The following is an 18,999-nucleotide window of genomic DNA, read 5'->3' on the forward strand; positions in this document are numbered from 1 at the left end:
ATCACCATCAGTACGAACACCACTTTTTCTTCTTGTGGTACAAAGCAGGCAGAGCCGGTGCAACACAATACTGAGACATCAGTGTTGCTATTTCTACACATATCATGGTTGGGTTTAGTCAACATTTTGAACATTAAAACATCTTACATTCAATAGATATGTTACTTTGTGTTGTGGCCTGCAGGCGCGAGCACCGAACTCTGCAGTGGTGGTTGTGGGGACACATCTGGATCTCATCGAGACCAAGTTTCGCACAGAGAGGCTGGCGACACTAAGAGCTTACGTCCTGGCGCTGTGCCGGTCACCGTCAGGAGCGCGAGCTTCCGGCTACCCGGACATCACCTGCAAACACCTGCAGTAAGCGCACCTTTTATATCTGCTTATTTATATGTTTACGAGGAGCTGCAGCTCTGTTTGCGAGCGCTTCACCAATCTCACAGAGCAGCTGTCTCAACGATGTGTTCAAGAGTGTGTGTGTGTGTTCCTGCTTCTCAGTGAAGTGTCCTGTAAGACCCTGGACGGGTTCGACGGTCTGAAGTCGCTCATCTACCACGTGGCTCTCTCGATGAAAGACAGCAGCAGCTCCGGCTGTGTCGGTAGACTGCTGGGCAGACTGGTGAGTGAAGGGAAACACTCTCAGTTTGGGCTGTTTGCTGTCGTCGTACAGCAGCACATAAATATACGACTGTTGTTGTTCCTCCAGAATCAAATGTTCACATCAAGCTTCATTAAAAACAAAAGATTCTTGTATTATATTCTATTATATTATCTAGTGCGTTTCAGAATAGTTTCAGAGAAACAACTGATGAAAATCTGAAAACCTGTTTTAATTACAACCCAAGAGTTGTAATAATCACAACTCATAATTACCAAAATTCAAAATAGTAATTTCAGTTGATTTTACTGTGTAGGATGGATACTGATGCATACAGTGTGTACAGCATTTGTGATATATATTATGCAGGTTTATCATTTCTGGAGAGGTAGTCGTGCTCTCTGTGCCAAAAGGATGCCATGTGCTTTGAAGAATGCACTCACAAAAAAACAACACTTTTATTTTCACTCCCATTTATCACATAAAGGTTCTCAGACGTCGTCCATTCACACAAAATGTTCATTTCTTTATCGTTTTGTTCACAAGTTTGTTTAAATCTGTGGCAGTGAGCGCTTCACCTTTGCCAGGATGATCCTTCTACCTGACCAGTGGAGCACATCAAGATGTCACAAACGTTTGAGAGCGTGTGCAGTTAACATGCTGACGGCAGGACGTCACCAGAGCCATTGTACATGAGATAAATGTCCGTTTTTAATAGGAAAAGCGAGCAGATTGTGACCCAGCACAGCGACGGGGTTATTATATCTGTAGACATTGATGGCCATTTGATGAGATATTATTATTATTATTGTTATTATTATTATGATAGCTACTGAGTCCGATTGTCATGCCATTCACCCACCGCCATCACCTCAGTGTTGCAGCATGATAACGCTCGGCCGCATGTCCCAAGGATCTGTACAGAATTCGTGGAAGCTGAAAGAAATCCCAGTTCTTGCATCGCCTGCATGTTTGGGATGCTTCAGACCGGCGTACACGACAACGAGTTCCATTTCCTGCCGATAACGAGCAACTTTACGCAGCTGTAGAAGAGGAGTGGACCGGCATTCTGCAGAACACGGTCACCAACCTGATCCACTCTATGAAAAGGAGATGTGTTGCACTACACATCTCCCCTGCCAGAAAGAAATGCATATCTGTGGCCATATCTGAATTTATTTTTGAAGACAGAACTGCGCATTTTATGGTGACGTTTTATTGTGACCAGTTCAGGGCATCTTCATCAGCATCTAAAGGTGCCACACCTGTCAGGTGGATAGATTTTCTTGGCAAAGGTGAAATGCTCATAAACATGAATTTTAACACATTTGTAAAACACAAATTGAGAAAAATAAACCTTCTCTGTGCTTAAAAGTCTCATAATAAATAGGTGGAAAAACAACAGTGTTGCGTTTATGCTTCTGTTTTATGTTATTCTATTGAACATGTAAATTTGTTCCCCTTGTCTTTCACAAAAGATTCCCAGAAGCTACCTGGCCCTTCAGGAAGCCGTGATAGTGGAGAAGCAGAGGCGAGATAATGACGGGGAGGTCCAGTACCTAACTAACGCCCAGCTGGATGCTATCATTGAACAGAACCCAGGAAGTGACATCAGAGACTATGAGGACCTGCAGACTGGTAGTGTGACTTCTTCTGAAAACACCTGTCATGTGAAACTCAAATTACCCACAGGCAGTTTCTTAAAAAACAAAAAGTATGCTTAAAGTATTTATTTGGGAAGTTTCCCGAACATCTGTAGATGGGTGGGTAGAGCGGATGTTCTCCTCTGGGTGTGAAGTAGTAGCACAGCAGCTGTTTTTGGTCACATTGTCTCATTTATGCTCCTGTGTTTCATGGAACATCCAACATCACCCATTTGTATTTAAATGTGCTTTTCACACTGCACTTGTACCGAAGCTAAGAAAGCTTTCGAACTCGCAATCCTGAAACGTTCCACAGTGGGCCGACCCGACTTTAACCTCCGACATGCTGGCTCTGTTGCGGAGCAGTTTTTTTTTGTTCACCGTCTGTAATTTCTCACCCAAATTTGACCCACAACTGTGGAAGAGCCCTCGCCTGCCCCCACTGTTCATTTATCCACCGCGTGGCAGAGCCCAACCCTCTCAAACCCGCTGCAATAATCATGTGATGGGATCATAATTGATCTCAAAGATGAGATGCTTGATAGAGTCTCATTTTGGTAAATGTTTGTTGTTTCACTCCTCTCCTCCTGGTTTCATGTGTTTATTTATGTGATGTTGCTACATTTGCATATAAAGCGGCCAAGTGAGATCCAATCAGGAGTGGTCACCGGAGACGCATGACAACGTGGTGTGTCCGCTGTCCAACGGTGACGCCAGGTCTGAACAGGGCCTTTGTACCGTGTGTGTGTGCATTTGAATTCAAATAGGTGGCTGGCTGATTGGTGAGGTGATAGTTACTTCCACATTTTGTTCGGCAAACCAACCTGTTAATGCCAAAAGTGTATCATAATTTGTCCCTCATTTCTCACATCAGCAGCATTGAACCATTAATAGTGAATCAACACGTTCCTCTTCTTTGCTTTCTCTTCACATCCAGCCATCAGTTTCTTGATAGAAACGGGGACCCTGCTGCACTTCCCCGACACCAGCAACGACCTGTGCACCCTCTACTTCCTGTGTCCCGTATGGCTTTCAGAATGCCTGCAGATGATCATCCACCTCAAGTTCTCTCGCTCCGTCGCCAGGAATGGAGTGATCCGAGCCGAGGACCTTAGGGTGAGACTGAGGATGCTCAAGCTTTCCATGTTATTCTGCACGTTCATGATGATAGTGACTTTTTCTGTGGTGACGTCTCTGATGATGTCTGTCGTGCAGATGCTGTTGGTGGGAACGGGGTTCACCCAGCAGACAGAGGCGCAGTATTTCCAGTTTCTGGCCAAGTTTGAGATTGCTCTGCCCGTGGCCAGCGACAGGTAAAACATTTCAAACCCAGAGTAAAGCAGCAGCATGAGTTTTCTTTGCTTGTTTCAAAATAATGCAGATGTCAACTTCCATCCTGCATCCATGTTGTTTAAATAGAAAACTGTGTCATGTAGTTTAAAATAGTACTTGCGCCCATCTGCAGCTTTGATTTGACATCTATGATTTGCTCAGATTATCCACCATTAAACCAGCAGAAGTGGGTTGTGACAACACCTGAGATGGACTTGCACCACGAGCTTGAAACAATTGGTGCAATATAGTCCACCGTCTATGCACAAATTAATATCAATGGTGATTCCCTATCTGCTTTTAATTTTCTTTCTCTATTTTATGACTCGCTCCACAAAGCACACACAATAATATCCTTGCAGAAAGCTCATATCCTAGAACAATGTTTCTTTTTCACACTGCATATCGAGTCCTCCAGTTTTTTGAAACACACAATGTATTCCATTAAAATAAGCAGCACTGGCAACCATATAGCACCTCTGCACATCCGCCTCACAAATGGCCGGAACTGCCATAGCAACCATCCCAAACGTATCAGCAACATCCCAGCAATAGTCTCTCAACAACATAACCTGCTCCTGAACGTGGCCAAGACCAGAGAGATGGTGGTCGACTTCAGGAGGAAGACGACGGCTCCACAACCGCTGAGAGTTCTGGGAGAGGAGGTGGACATGGTGGAGGAGTACAAGTACCTGGTGTCTCCATGACAACAAACTGAACTGGAAGACCAACATCAACGCTGTCTACAAGAAGGTGATGAGTCGACTCTTTTTCTTGAGGAAACTTCAATCCTTCAATGTGTGCAGCAAGATGTTGGAGATGTTCTACCAGTCTGTTGTGGCCAGTGCTTTGTACTTCGCTGTGGTCTGCTGGGGGAGCAGCATTGGAGCCGGTGACACCAACAGACTTAACAAACTGGTTAAGAAGGCCGGCTCCATCATCGGCTACAAACTGGATAGTCTGGAAAAGGTGGTGGAGAGGAGGACGCTGAACAAACTATTATCCATATTGGATAATCCTGACCACCCTCTCAACCACCTGCTGCAGGGACAGAGGAGGACGTTCTCCAAAAGACTCCTCCAGCTCCGCTGTCACAAGGAACGATACAGGAGATCATTCCTGATACAGGAGATCATTACTGATACAGGAGATCATTCCTGATACAGGAGATCATTCCAGATACAGGAGATCATTCCTGATACAGGAGATCATTCCTGATACAGGAGATCATTCCAGATACAGGATATCATTCCTGATACAGGAGATCATTCCAGATACAGGAGATCATTCCTGATACAGGAGATCATTCCAGATACAGGAGATCATTCCAGATACAGGAGATCATTCCTGATACAGGAGATCATTCCAGATACAGGAGATCATTCCTGATACAGGAGATCATTCCAGATACGGGAGATCATTCCAGATACAGGAGATCATTCCTGATACAGGAGATCATTCCAGATACAGGAGATCATTCCAGATACAGGAGATCATTCCTGCCCACTGCAATAAGACTGTACAATAACTCACCTCTGGCAAAATCCATCACAGTACAATAACACTGTTGTCTGTGTTCTTGGTTGTTTGTATATAATATATATAGATATATACTGTACTGTATATACTGTATATACTGTGCATTTTATATTTTATATTTTTACTGCTATTTTATTGCTTTCTATTATTCTATTATTATCTATTGCTTCCTGTATGCTGCTGTAGCGAAAAAAATGTCCCCTCGGGGATTAATAAAGTAACTACCTAACCTAACCTAACTGTGTAGCAACCGCCTGGTGATGCCCCAGAAAACACTAGTACACATCACGCAGACCTCCGTAAAACCTAATGACATACTAGCGCCCCCCGCCAACCACATAGGATATAATTCAAGCCCTTAGCAACTACTCAGCATCCATATGGGACATGCTAAACAATTAGCTGTCCCTCACGAGCGAGTAACATAAGTCTTCATGCAATGCAAAAAAATGCTGAGTTAACGTGAAGGCAACCCGCTAACAACAAAATAGTTTCAAAAAGTTTCTTCAAAAATGATGTAATAGTAAACGTGTTCTTCATTTTACCTTTGCTCTCGCTGTAGCTATTTGCTGCCTCACCTTCTCCCCCCGAAGCCAGCCATGGACATCCACGGCTTCCGCCAGCAGACCAACAACACCCTCCAACGCCTTTTCAAGATGAGCTTTGTTCCTGCAGGATTTTGGGAGCGCTTCATCGCCAGGATGCTCATAAGCCTCACCGAGATGGACCTGCAGGTACCGAACCTGCACATTTCCCATCATTCAACCAATTTGACTTCCACATTTTCAGCTTCTTATCATTCATGGCTTTAAATGTTGTGTCTGCGCAGTCATTAGAGCTGAAAACTAAACACACCAGGATCCAGCATAGCAGGAACTCTGTGATCTACAGCTTCGCTGGAAGCCAGCAGAGAAACCGCTGCAGCACCTTCAGAGTCCGACGCAGCCAGACCATCTACTGGAAGGAGGGGCTGCTGGTCACTTTCGATGGAGGTTATCTCAGGTTAGAGGAGAGCGGGTCGTAACTGACGAGACAAATGATGAACAGAGAGGATCTTAAGGCGTGTGTTTATGTCTCTTCAGCGTGGAGTCATCCGATGTCAACTGGAAGAGGAAGAAGAGCGGAGGCATAAAGATCATCTGCCAATCAGAGATGAGGGATTTCTCTGCCATGGCGTTCATCACAGACCACGTCAACTCTCTGATTGAACAGTGGTTCCCGGGTCAGTGAACGACCCCGTTGATGTGGACACAGTAACCAGCTGTCATTCATCAGATATGATTTCAATCTTCTTCTTTTTTTATATATATTATTCTGTGGAGCTGGTTTTCATAATACTGAACTAGACTAACATCTGACTCACTCAATACACGAAGTCAGGTATCATATTATTGTATATTTGAACTCAAATTATTGTTATATATTTAAACTAGTGACCTTCACGTAAGACCACCAAAATCGAATCAGTTCATCCTTCAATCCAAGTGACATCTATTAAAGAAATTCCCTCCCTTAAAACTGAGACTGGCTAAACCATTCGTAGCTGGTGTGCAACATGTCCAATAAACATCGACTCACATCCGTGTTTTCTGTCCTCACTTCCAGCTCTGACAGCCAGTGAGAGCGACGGGAGTCTTCTCATAGAGCAGTACGCCCCCTGTTCTCTCTGTACCTCACTGGGCCAACAGAAGCAGACTGAGCTCCTCGCCAGCGGGTCGGGCCAAACTGAAGAGAGCCGAGGACGTGGAGAGGATGACGGAGGAAGAGGAGAAGCGGGGGTTCATTATTTCAACATGGAGGACTGTGTGCTGGCTGCTGTGGAGAAGGAGCACATCATCTGTCCTCAGCACCCGGATCAGCCGGTTCCCCTCCAGGAGCTGGTCCCCGAACTCTTCATGACCGACTTCCCTACACGGTAAACACACTGAAACTCGTGGGATTATACTGTGTTTGTCACATGAGGCCCTGAAAGTGTTTTGACTTAATATCAGGAAGGAGATCAGGACTGGTTTAATATTAGAGGACGATAGAACTCCTCTCAGGGATCTTTTACACTATGTTTAATCATTTTGATGTACACACATGTAAAACACTCCTACTTGAATTTTACCATTCAAGGTATTTAAGAGGAAGAATCAAGCAGTCTTACTCATCCGCTGTACAGCTCAAGGCTTCACTATCTGATGAACAACACATTAAAGCTCCCAGAGAGCGCTTACTGTAGTCAGACCTGGACCCTCTGCCAATAAAAAAAAAAATAGTTTTGGTTTAGTACAACAAAGCGGCAACCAGCAGTGACGTCAAGCGTCGGTTTGTGAACGGCCGTTATGAAGCCTCGAGTTCGGAATTTGGCCGGCGCCATCGTTGCTGGTTCGGAGCGGTTTGGAGCAGGAAGTGACCATATTTGGATGAGCTGGGGGAGGAGCCAGCAGTGGATCTGACTCTATTCGATTGGAAACCCGACGATACTACGTCCCGCCAACCGATAGCTGTAACCTGACTGCACCACAGGCCTGTCAATCAAACAGACACGCCCCCAAAAACAGGTCTTCTTGAATCTTCTTTTCTAATGAATGAGGGATTATTTTCAGATGGACCTCCAGAAAACTAATAAGAAGGAGTGACTTTAGCTAACAACACCGAGATAACTGATGGACACATTTTATTCACTTTGGATTTGATGAGAGAAGTTGAATGGGAGTCTATGGAGCCGAAGGCTTTTTGGAGCCGACCTCTAGTGGCACTCGCTGGTATTGCAATTTATGGCACTTCATAAGATGGTAATTTTGGTTATTAAAATAGCAACCAAGTGAATAATTGCCGAGCAGTTTAGTTTGCACTTTAAAACAAGATCTCGCGGGACACTTTTTCTATTGGATATAATTTCTGTTGCTCGTGCAGTTGAGTGGGCGGTCCTTCAGCGTGTCACACTGCTCAGGGAAAAGGGTGTGTTGACGCCGAAGCACGACTTTAGCCTCTCTGAGTCCAACATTAATATCAGTCCCCTATTGGTCTCCCCGTCAGCCGAGGGAGTGGGTGCCTTCAGGTCCACTCTGCTGAGTTTTAGGGTGGGGTTAGCAGGTCACATACGGCCTGTATTGGAATTGTTGATGGTGAAGCTGGACTGCCTGGTGGTGAAGAGCACCATGGGTAGGCAGATACAGAGAGAGACGTTTCTGATTGTGGTGACACGAATGTGATACAATGTAAGAAATTCCCCCCGATGTCATCTTGCATCGTGGTATGCCAGTTTGGTAGTCGTCGCCCGACCCTGTTTCACGGCCACCCGAAGAGATTGGCCCCGTGGCCCGTGAGTGGCTTCACACTATCAACTATAGAATTCACACTCTTCAAAATGCCAAGGCCTCATCCGCCAGGTCTCTGTATCACTGTGGGCGGAAAGTAGTGGAAGAATGGTGTGCTAAGATAAAGGAAATGACCTTCCAGGGTTAAACTTCTGAAATGTTTTTCTTTCTGCAGGGTTTAATTGACCAGAAAAATTAATTTTCTTTTATTAAGCTACGCTGCTGTTTCCGCTTGCTACGTTGGTTTTGTTTTCAGATCGGTCAGTCAGCATCTCTCGGTTTGTTGTATCATGAAGGAGGTGCAGTTAATGTGAGTCAGAGTCTCTTTGATTGTTGTTTTGGAGACGGTCTCCTGGCCTGCATTCAAACCATTATAAACATCCAGACTATAAACTGCTGTCTCCGATGGTTCCTTTGCTACGACTAAGCTTGTCGGTGATGTCACGCTTTGTCTGTGCATCCTGCTTGTAGGAACCCTGGGAACCGCGGCGTGACTCTGAAACCTAATCCTGCTTTTATTCCAAAGGTGGTTAATACATGCTCAGTAGTGGACCTGTCAGCTTTTCAGCTCCCACCTTACTGCTCAGTGGAGCAGCTGCGTATTTTGTGCCCAGTTCGTGCTTTGCATGCTTATGTGGAGAGGAAAAGAGCTTTCAGGAAGCGGGAGCAGTTGTTTGTGTCCTGGGCCACAAGAGCAAATCCACCAACAAGAAAGAGATTTCTCGTTGGATACCGGATGCTGTAACTCTGAGCTTCTCCAGCTCAGGCCTTCAGACTCTGGTTGGGTCGCGTGACATCCAAGGAAACATCACTTCTATATAAAGGTTTGGGGCCCCAATATGGACGTGATGACTGCCCGCCATTCAGGGCTGGTGTAATGGTACAAGTGCTACTGTGAATATGCAATGGGGCGTATCCACTCTTGCTACTCAGAGAACCGGGGTTACGGACGTAACATAATTTTTTCTTTTAACAGGAACTGCAGGAATATTGTTCCAGCAGATTTGTGTCCAGACTTTTGGCCATTGAGGAGACCATAATTCACATCAAAAAGTGTCAACTTTCAGACTGGAGGTCTATGGTTCATTGAAGTCAATTTATAGCTTATTTGAATGAAAATGTATCATAACTTGCCAAATTGTGGCCATATGTGGACTCATAGGCAGCTATCCTACATTACCTTGATTGGTTTACATTGTCCCTGCAGCTGAAGCAGAACATTAAAAGCCTGTCAGCAAAAGATGATTAATGGTGGAGGACAGTCTGAAGTGGTTAGAAATGTTCCAGTTAGTCTGTACGGTAGGGGGAAAAAAATTCCAGGTTAATATTGAGGTTACAATTCTGGACAATCTGAATTTTTTTGTTGTGCATTTGTTGACAGATGTTAAGATATTTAGAGATGTAATCAACAGAATGAGTCGTATGATTTGTCAAACTTAAGTATTAAAACTGATGTGTCTGAAGTACAGCTCTCAATAGCATTTTGGTGATATTTTTCTTTTCTTTGTCTGAAATTTAATTTGTAAGAAACAAATGTGCAAACAAAACATTTTGTTTTTATTTACTGTCCCTCCCCCCCATTTGTGTGCTGAGCCATAAACTATCACAACACGGATCTTTCTCTGTACTGAACAAAGAAATGAAACTAATATTTCCTCATCAGACTGTGGGTAAAGCAGTAAACAAGCAAGTTGTCCAGGATGCCAGTGCTCCAGGCTGTGGACTCCATGATAAACGAGAGCCTGTGTGTGTGTGTGTGTGTGTGTGTGTGTGTGTGTGTGTGTGTGTGTGTGTGTGTGTGTGTGTGTGTGTGTGTGTGTGTGTGTGTGTGTGTGTGTGTGTGTGTGTGTGTGTGTGTGTGTTAGGCTGTTTTTGGAGAAGGACCAGCTGGAGTACTCTGAGGAGAAGAATAACATCCTCGGCCAGGGTGGCAGTGGGACCATCATCTACCGAGCCCGATACAGTGACCAGCCTGTGGCCATCAAACGTTTCCATATTAAGAAGTGTCAACAACAGACAATCAGCAGTGACACGGGTATGGAGGCCTATTCTTTAATATATATATTTTTTTAAATTGTTTAAAAATCATCATCTTGATATTTGTACGTTTGGTTTCGTTACCACATGCATCCAAGATTTTTAGACTTGCTAGGAGGAAAAAGCCCCTGAAGTAGTATTAAGATAAACTGTGTTCTGAAAGCTAGCATTACACAACGGGGCGCTACAGCGTGATTTGCACAAAAACATATTTGTGTGATCTGGGAAACAAATTCAGGAGCACAGATTACAAATTACAACCTACCGTAATCCTCTGTTCCAAACTAAATCTGATGGCCGAATACAAGATGACTGTGAATGTGGAGTTTAAGGTCTGTGACCTGCTGCATGTGGCGGTCATGAAATGTCTAGATTTTAATTTTGGCACAAACAACTCTTCACTTGTCTGGAGCGTAAACATTCGATTATTGATTGTCCATTATCCAAGGAAAACTCAATCTAGAAAGATACAGAACTGTCCGCCACACAGATACAATGACAGCGTCTGTGTGTGTGTGTGTGTGTGTGTGTGTGTGTGTGTGTGTGTGTGTGTGTGTGTGTGTGTGTGTGTGTGTGTGTGTGTGTGTGTGTGTGTGTGTTAAAACTTGAATTCTCAGGAAGTCGGAAGAACTAAAAAAAACTGATGGTCATATCACAAACCTTACATTGTCAGTAACATAAAGGAAATAGTTCCACGTAAAAATTGAAGTGGGAATACAGAGTTGGTAAAAATGCTCCCAGAACCAGTACCATCTGTTTAACCTGGGTCATCCTTCTTGTTCTTCTCTTCTTTGCCTTTAGACACCATGTTGAAACACCTGCAGTCGGCCAACGCCTGTCGGAGCTTCTCTGAATTTCGCCAGGAGGCCAGTATGTTGCACTCTCTGCAGCATCCCTGCATTGTCCCTCTGGTGGGCATCAGCATTCACCCGCTCTGCTTCGCCCTGCAGTTAGCCCCCCTGGGTAGCCTCAACACCGTCCTGGAGGAGCAGCTCAAAGGCAAAGGCACGCCGAGACATTTTCATGATGTCATTTCCTTCCTCAAACTTTGGTGTTGAAGCCTGTTTCCCGTGTGAGTGGAAGGTGATGTTGTTTGGTCTCTGCAGGCTCCAGGTACATGCCCCTTGGTCACATGCTCACCTTCAAAGTAGCCTATCAGATTACAACAGGATTGGCGTACCTTCACAGAAAGAGCATCATCTTCTGCGACCTCAAATCCGACAACATCCTGGTGTGGTCTCTGGAGGTGTGTATGTGAATGACCAAGAAGAAATCCATAAGAAAGTTTTTAGTTTTAGTTTGTTGAAAATATTGATATATTTTTGAAAAAGTACATTAACATACAAAACATTTTCAGGAAAGAAAATATCCTAAACTTGCTTAATTTGTTTTTCCTGTTTTATCATGTATTTCATTCAAAATATCATAAACATAAAACAAAATCTAATGAGCTGTTTCTGTCATCTGATTCAGCTCGTTCGATCGTTGTTGTGTCTTCTTTCAGGTGAAAGATCCCGTTAACATCAAACTGTCTGACTACGGCATTTCCCGACAATCCTTCCACGAGGGGGCGTTGGGGGTGGAGGGCACACCGGGTTACCAGGCTCCTGAGATCCGACCAGGCATCGTGTATGATGGGAAGGTATGGCCCACCTCTTCTTAACCCACACTGATGATGGTTTTTATTTTCATTTTTATGAATATTGCTGCTGATTGTGATTTATAGGGATTGCAGTGAGGTTGGTGAAGTCTGTCGGTTGGTCTTTACATCCAAGATATCTTGACAAGTGCTCGCCAGATTTCCACAACATTAACCACGGACAGTCCTGCCTCACAGCCAAATGAAATAGTGCACTTTATACTAAATACCCCAAAAATTTGAATTATCTTCAAATAGTAGAAATCTTTCATAACACCATGATTGAGATGTCAGTGCGTATCTTGTGAGCACAGCTGTCTGTAGGTCTGCTATAATCTCCCCAGACCCCTCTGAGGTTGTGAAACGTTTCAAAGAGCAGAGGAATATATCTGTGAGCCTCCTCCTCTCCTCTTTTGCCCCTCTACCGCTGACCTCAGCCAGTCAGGCAACCTTCCTCCTCTCCTGGATATTATTTTTTTTACTTTTAATGAGGTTTAACTATTCTCATCAGAAGCATACAAGGCTGGAGAGAGAATAAGTGAGCAGGAAAGGAATTAAAATGATCAAAGAAGCAGCGTAGTGGCTATTAATGCTTTCACAGAAAAGTATCTTTCCATTACGTGCAACCCTTTGGGCCCTAGTCCTCCATCCTGGTCTAACTACTTAAGGTTGATACACTGTAATATCATCTGGCTAAAATAATCTTGATAATTATCATCCAGGTAATTTGATTCCTTGAATGCTTAAGGAGGTCTGATCAGTAAATGCAGCACCAACGCAGAATCTCTCCTCATGCTAGCAACATGCTTTGTGTGGAAAAAAAGGCAACACAAAAGCTAAAAAAAAAATAGCATGTGACCGGCTGAGTGCTCATCACGTAGTTGTAGCTGAGATTGCTTATAAATGCTATGCTTTGAATGTGTATAGTAAGTCACATGACTTATCTCTGTGATGATTCCTCATGTCCATGCACGCCATGGAAGCCCTTCACTGCATATACATTCTATAAAACAGTGAGAAAGAGGCGTTATATAAAGTTCAGCTGAGGCTAATAGGAAATGTTTGAGCAGTCTGACTTAGAGATATCAAGTCCAAAAGTTTGGAGCTCACTGGAACAGATCAAGGGAAAGCTACCAAAACCTGATGTGCATGAATTTAACTGAATTCAAACCAATCTTATTAATCCAACCTGTTACAGGACCTGTCTTTGGTGCAGTAAAGTTGTATTATTTTTTTTTACACTATTCAGTCAGCAATATTCCGCAGTTTGTGAAATTGTGGAGCAAAGTGAATAAAGCAAAGCTCAGCATGCATGAAAGGAGTTTTGGGATTTTGCAGAGGTCTGTGTGCGCAACTTTGGCAACTTAAAGGCACACAAACGTTGTCTTTTTCACTGTCTGTGGAGTTTATAGATGAATGTTGGTGCTGAAATGTGAAGAGAGAAACTAATTAACATAAATACATATTTGTTCATAAAGGAGGGGTATTTGGTGTGACATTAGTTTAGAAAGTAGTTGATTGTTGGTTGGTTTTCCTGAAAGAGAACAATCAGAGCAGGCAGGTATACAAACACCCCAGTGGACGTAACAGGGGGGTTGGAAAATACCAAAGGAAAATATCAACTGCATCGGTCTGCTTTGCGACGGTTTGCGCAGGAAGCAAGAAAAAGTCTTTGGGGTGTTTTGCCTACTAGTTGGAAACCTTCATGGAACCAACTCCACCCTGACCAACAAGTAGCGTCCATTCATCAGAGATATGCTCCACCGTCTGGTTTGCGTCTTTGTGGAGAAGGATTCAAAGAACCCAAACTCTCCTCAGAGCTCTGCAAGACCTACTTGAAGATCAAAGAAGACCAAGAAGTGCAGATTGTTAAGGACCTTCCTGCTCATTAACCTCATTGAACGGGGGCCAAACATTCCTGACATCACGGGAAGCTCTTTGGAATATTGTTAAATGATTCTGGATTGGTTGTTAGGGTTTTAGGTTTTTCACAAACTTGTAAAGTCCATGCCAGCTCGAGTGCATGCTGTTATTAAAGCAACCAAATACTCAATAATTCAATTTTTTCCTCAAGTTGTTAAACTGAGATTATTAGTATCTTCATAATATCTTATAAAATCCACGTTGGGCACATTGCATCATATTCAAAATCATACTGTTTGTAACATTTTTCTGAGTAGTTAAAAAAAGTACTTTAATACATTTTCAGAATTGGTCGCGACTCTTTAAATTAAAGGGTTTGTTTTTTGGTTGGTTTTTTTTTTATTTTGATATTTTGGCAACAAAACATTGGTAAAAATAGTTTGTTGAGTACAACGAGCTGAGTGCTAAATTTGAAGGAAAAAAAAGAATTACACAGGGTGTTGTTTACCAGAGATATGAATTTGAAGGCTAATACTACCAATACTGTACATATAATTTTAAGATAAAATCAAAAAGACAAAACAGACTTTATTCATCCCGCCGTAGGGACATTTAGTCATCACAGCAACTTAAGAATACAGGTAAGAAAGATAAGTACACACAAAAATAAATTATACAATAAAAAATTGAATAGAATTAAAAAGTTTTTTCCCAATTTTGGGGGAAAATTTTTAAAAAATGAAATAAGGACCAATGTGTAAATACACACATACAAGCTATATACATGAAATAAATAAATAAAACTTTGACCAATACAGTGAGATTTTAGTGTAAATATTTCTGAATAAAGAAAAAACTAATTATCATTGTAGGTAGGTGATAAAAGTATTGTTTTGCTAATTTTAAAGGGAAATTTGAAATGTTAACAGAAAACATGCCAGGTAGGTAGATGTGTCCATCCTCTAACAACTGTGAGAGGATGGAGTCTCAAAAACCGGAGATCAAATATAGAGTAAGACGGTTCTACACTCGTCAAACGGCGGTCAGGAGGACTTCCTTATAAGAATATGCTGCAGTTTTCCATTGCACCTGTGACGCCATAGCATACCACAGACTTCCAGTATATCTGGAGCCACTAACAAGTGATATCACCACAGAAGTAGTTTCATGCTTTTAGGGTTGCAGGACTGTTTACCTCTGCAGTTATTCTGGGAATTCTCCTTGGTGTCTGTGACCTCCAGTCATTATCTGTGTATACCAATTCAGACAGAAATCTCCTCAGGTATTTTGGTCCTAAGATATCGGTTTCATCTTTACAAGCTAAATGAGCAAGAAGGTAATCGGTGTTAGTCACCTTCTCCCCATTCCCCCCCCCCCCCCCCCGTTAATAAGTGTAACATGGGGAAATAATGTTTCCCCCTTCAGCTTTCAAAACACTTTTCTGGCATATTTAGCACTGTGACAAGATTTAAGCAGCAGTTGTTCAGACTGCTATCATGCAGTACAAACAGAGGCGTCTGATTCATTCTGCCACACTTCACTAACCCAAACATAGAGCCACAAATAGAACTAGAAAATGCCAGTGTACTTAACCAATCTGCTACATTCAATGCTACAAGCCCCATTTGGGATTATTTGAGGTGAAAGAGCTTCATTTAGGCCCTGGTTTTGGTTCCTCCAGTGAAAACGAAGGTCAGACTTCCTGTCGAAAGTACCTGCAATAGAGCATACCTATATTCCCTGCATACCCTAACCAAGTAGTTTTGATGATGCCTAAATCTAACCAAACCAGGGTCGTGTCACTTTAAAACCAAACCAAGATCTATTCCTTTACCTGGTTTTTGACGCCCAAACTTTTCACAGGCAACGCAAAATGTGACACTGACCCAGTATCTTCTCTCATCACCAACTGAAGGTGGACATGTTCTCGTACGGTATGGTGCTGTATGAGCTGCTGTCCGGACGGAGGCCGACTCTGGGACATCACCAGCTTCAGATAGCGAAGAAGCTTTCCAAAGGTATCCGGCCGGCGCTGGGCAGTCCAGAGGAGGTTCAGTTCTACAGCCTCCAACGCCTGCTGACTCAGTGCTGGGACACGAAGCCAGAGAAGGTGAGCCTTGATCACTGAACTGTACTGCACACAGGCCCCGTTCACACCTGCTATTAAAATTGCGTCTTTGGTGATCTAATTACAAGTGGACGGCTCTAAATACTTTGATATGAGAGCAACAAAGACATTGAGATCCCATCTGCTCAGACCACATTCAGAGGACCACATTGTTCCAGTAGTATTTAGGCCACAATGAAGGACGGCTTCATTTATTTAATTTTTTTATTGCGATTATATTGATGTTTTTGTCACTTGTGAGGCACTTTGCCACTTTGTCAAGAAAAGTGCTGCATAAATAAAGCTATTATTATTATTATATTAATTGTCGACCCGACCCTGTCGTAATTATGGTCGTGGTTTTGGACTTGATGAAAAAAAAGACAAAGAAGCAGACAATCGTGCATGCATGTCATAAAGTTATCACCACACACATGTACGCATGTGCTATTTTCACGATTGCTCTCGAGCACTAGTGTGTGTGTGTGTGTGTGTGTGTGTGTGTGTGTGTGTGTGTGTGTGTGTGTGTGTGTGTGTGTGTGTGTGTGTGTGTGTGTGTGTGTGTGTGTGTGTGTGTGAGTACTTGTATTGCTGTTGGAATATACAGTAAATGTGTTGGTCAAGGAAACTATTGTTTTGGCCTGACATACTTTGAGTCTCCCTGAATGTGGGGTAAAGGTCATGAACTAATTTTCCATGATGAGTGTTGATTGTGCTCACACTGGAGACAACATGTCTGACTCTGTCTGGCAGTGTCAAGTAAAGGACGCAGTCTCACCCTTATCGGAACCAATGTGCTCCTTATAGTTGAGCCCTCGTGAGATTACAGGCAGCCTTATCTCATCTCCATGATTTCCATCACAGTGTTCACACAGTCACATCGGTGAGACTTATTTTCAAGGACAAAAGGCAAATCCCCCAAAATGTAAAACATAAACTTTGTCAGATGAACTCTTGAGTTGGGTTAAAGATACAATCTCAAAGATCTTTGTTTGACAATATGTACGTGCAGCAGTACAGCAGTGTGCGATTTGAAACAACACTACCCTGTCAAAAACATCAAGAACAACACAACTCAGCGTACTACATGTGAGGATACCTCCGCTCATGTCTTGGATCTCTATGCTGTCCTTTTCTCTCTCTGCCGGTCTACCAGTCCAGGCAGATGCTCCGCCCACCTCTGATCCTGGTTCTGTTAACAGATGCTCCGCCCACCTCTGAGTCTGGTTCTGTTAACAGATGCTCCGCCCCCTTCAGAGCCTGGTTCTGTTAACAGATGCTCCGCCCACCTCTGAGCCTGGTTCTGTTACCAGATGCTCCGCCCACCTCTGAGTCTGGTTCTGTTAACAGATGCTCCGCCCACCTCTGATCCTGGTTCTGTTAACAGATGCTCCGCCCACCTCTGAGCCTGGTTCAGTTAACAGATGCTCCGCCCACCTCTGAGTCTGGTTCTGTTAACAGATGCTCCGCTCACCTCTGATCCTGGTTCTGTTAACAGATGTTCTCCACCTCTGATCCTGGTTCTGTTAACAGATGCTCCGCTCACCTCTGATCCTGGTTCTGTTAACAGATGTTCTCCACCTCTGATCTTGGTTCTGTCGGAGGTTTCTTCCTGTTAAAGGGAGTTTTTTCTTCCCTCTGTTGGAGGTTTTTCTTCCTTAAAGAGGAGTTTTTCCCTCCTAGCTTATGTGGGAATTGTTGAATTGTTGGGTTTCTCTGTATAATGTTGTAAAGTTCTGCTGTCAAGACTTTAATGTGTTAAGTGCCATGAAATAACCTGTGGCGCTATATAAATAAAATTGAATTGAATACCATATGTAAGTGTACTAAGGGAAGTACATCGCTTGAAACACAGCCTGTGACTTTAGGTTCAACTTAAGTTTAGGTCAGGACAAGACAAATAGTGGTGATGATGCGGTAAGTCTTCAGGAAATGAAAGTCTGCGTCCTCAGAATTGATTGAAACAGGACTTTGTGTTTGTGTGCAGAGGCCGGTGGCCATGCAGTGTGTGCGGCAGATGCAGGATCCCAGCTTCCCCTGCCTCAGATACGTGCTGTCCTGTGACAGCCACTCGCAGCTCTTCCTGTCGCAGCAGCAGGGGTACGCCGCTGTGTTCTGGGACGGAGACAAAGGAGACAGGTTTGTCTTCAGCTCTTCTCTTTTCTTTTTTTTTATTGCAAGGTTTTGTGCCAGTGTCATCCACATTTAATATGATTTGGTTCAGTTTTCTTGATGCATAATTACAGAATAATTTAAAAAAAAATCAATGATCTGCATGAAATGCTTCATTAGTGTCATTAATTAAGGTTTTCAGTTTTTTTCACTCCTACAACAGTAAGGATCGACGGACCGTAGATGGATATTGATATTTAGATAGATATTTATTTCAGTTCAGTTTATAGTACACTTTGCAAACACAAAAAATGCAATAATAAAATGTGAGATAAAAATGCAAAGAAACACAGAAAAATCTCATTAAAATATGTCAAAACAAAGTATACAAAAAAAGGACTTCGCTATAAATATCAATAACAATACAATGACAATGTAATCAATATTTATAGTTGTGGCAAACGCCATTAAAGGAAGAGCAAAGTGAGGGGATCCTTTTAACCTACCGTGATTGGAAGGATGGAGCCAGGGACTGAGGTTGGTTGGTTGGGTGGTTGGTTGTTTAGCTGTTTGGTTGGTTGGTTGGTTGTTTGTTTGTTTGTTTGTTTGTTTGTTTGGCTGGTTGGTTAGTTGGTTGGTATTTTGGTTGGTTGGTTGGTTCAGGTGGTTGTTAGTTTGTTTGGAGTGGCCCCCAATTGTTGAAAGTTTGGTGTGAGGATTGCATCTTTTTAAAACCAGTGGATATTTGTTTTGATTTAGTGGTGTTTAGGAGAGCGTTTGAGAAGGTTTCCTACTTAATAATATGCCTATTTGGGAAAGTGCTGGTG

The 18,999-nt window shown here is 43.1% G+C and overlaps 1 protein-coding gene across 1 annotated transcript in view; it reads left to right on the plus strand.

Moving 5' to 3' along the window:
- The window catches only part of lrrk1 (leucine-rich repeat kinase 1), a 66,664-nt gene that overhangs the window by 36,133 nt on the left and 11,532 nt on the right, over positions 1–18,999 (plus strand). Inside the window, exons 17-31 of the mRNA XM_069711435.1 lie at positions 185–357; positions 496–616; positions 2,074–2,233; positions 3,176–3,354; positions 3,454–3,551; positions 5,672–5,843; positions 5,939–6,111; positions 6,192–6,331; positions 6,715–7,024; positions 10,280–10,449; positions 11,253–11,456; positions 11,558–11,697; positions 11,956–12,093; positions 15,869–16,063; positions 18,048–18,199. Coding sequence (XP_069567536.1) covers positions 185–357; positions 496–616; positions 2,074–2,233; positions 3,176–3,354; positions 3,454–3,551; positions 5,672–5,843; positions 5,939–6,111; positions 6,192–6,331; positions 6,715–7,024; positions 10,280–10,449; positions 11,253–11,456; positions 11,558–11,697; positions 11,956–12,093; positions 15,869–16,063; positions 18,048–18,199 — 2,525 coding nt within the window. The remainder of the gene's footprint in view (positions 1–184; positions 358–495; positions 617–2,073; positions 2,234–3,175; positions 3,355–3,453; positions 3,552–5,671; positions 5,844–5,938; positions 6,112–6,191; positions 6,332–6,714; positions 7,025–10,279; positions 10,450–11,252; positions 11,457–11,557; positions 11,698–11,955; positions 12,094–15,868; positions 16,064–18,047; positions 18,200–18,999) is intronic.

Source organism: Brachyistius frenatus, unplaced genomic scaffold (genome assembly GCF_029030835.1).
Source record: "Brachyistius frenatus isolate BFR_SWC_R1_liver_20210118 unplaced genomic scaffold, ASM2903083v1 Contig_100, whole genome shotgun sequence".
NCBI classification, from domain to species: domain Eukaryota; kingdom Metazoa; phylum Chordata; class Actinopteri; family Embiotocidae; genus Brachyistius; species Brachyistius frenatus.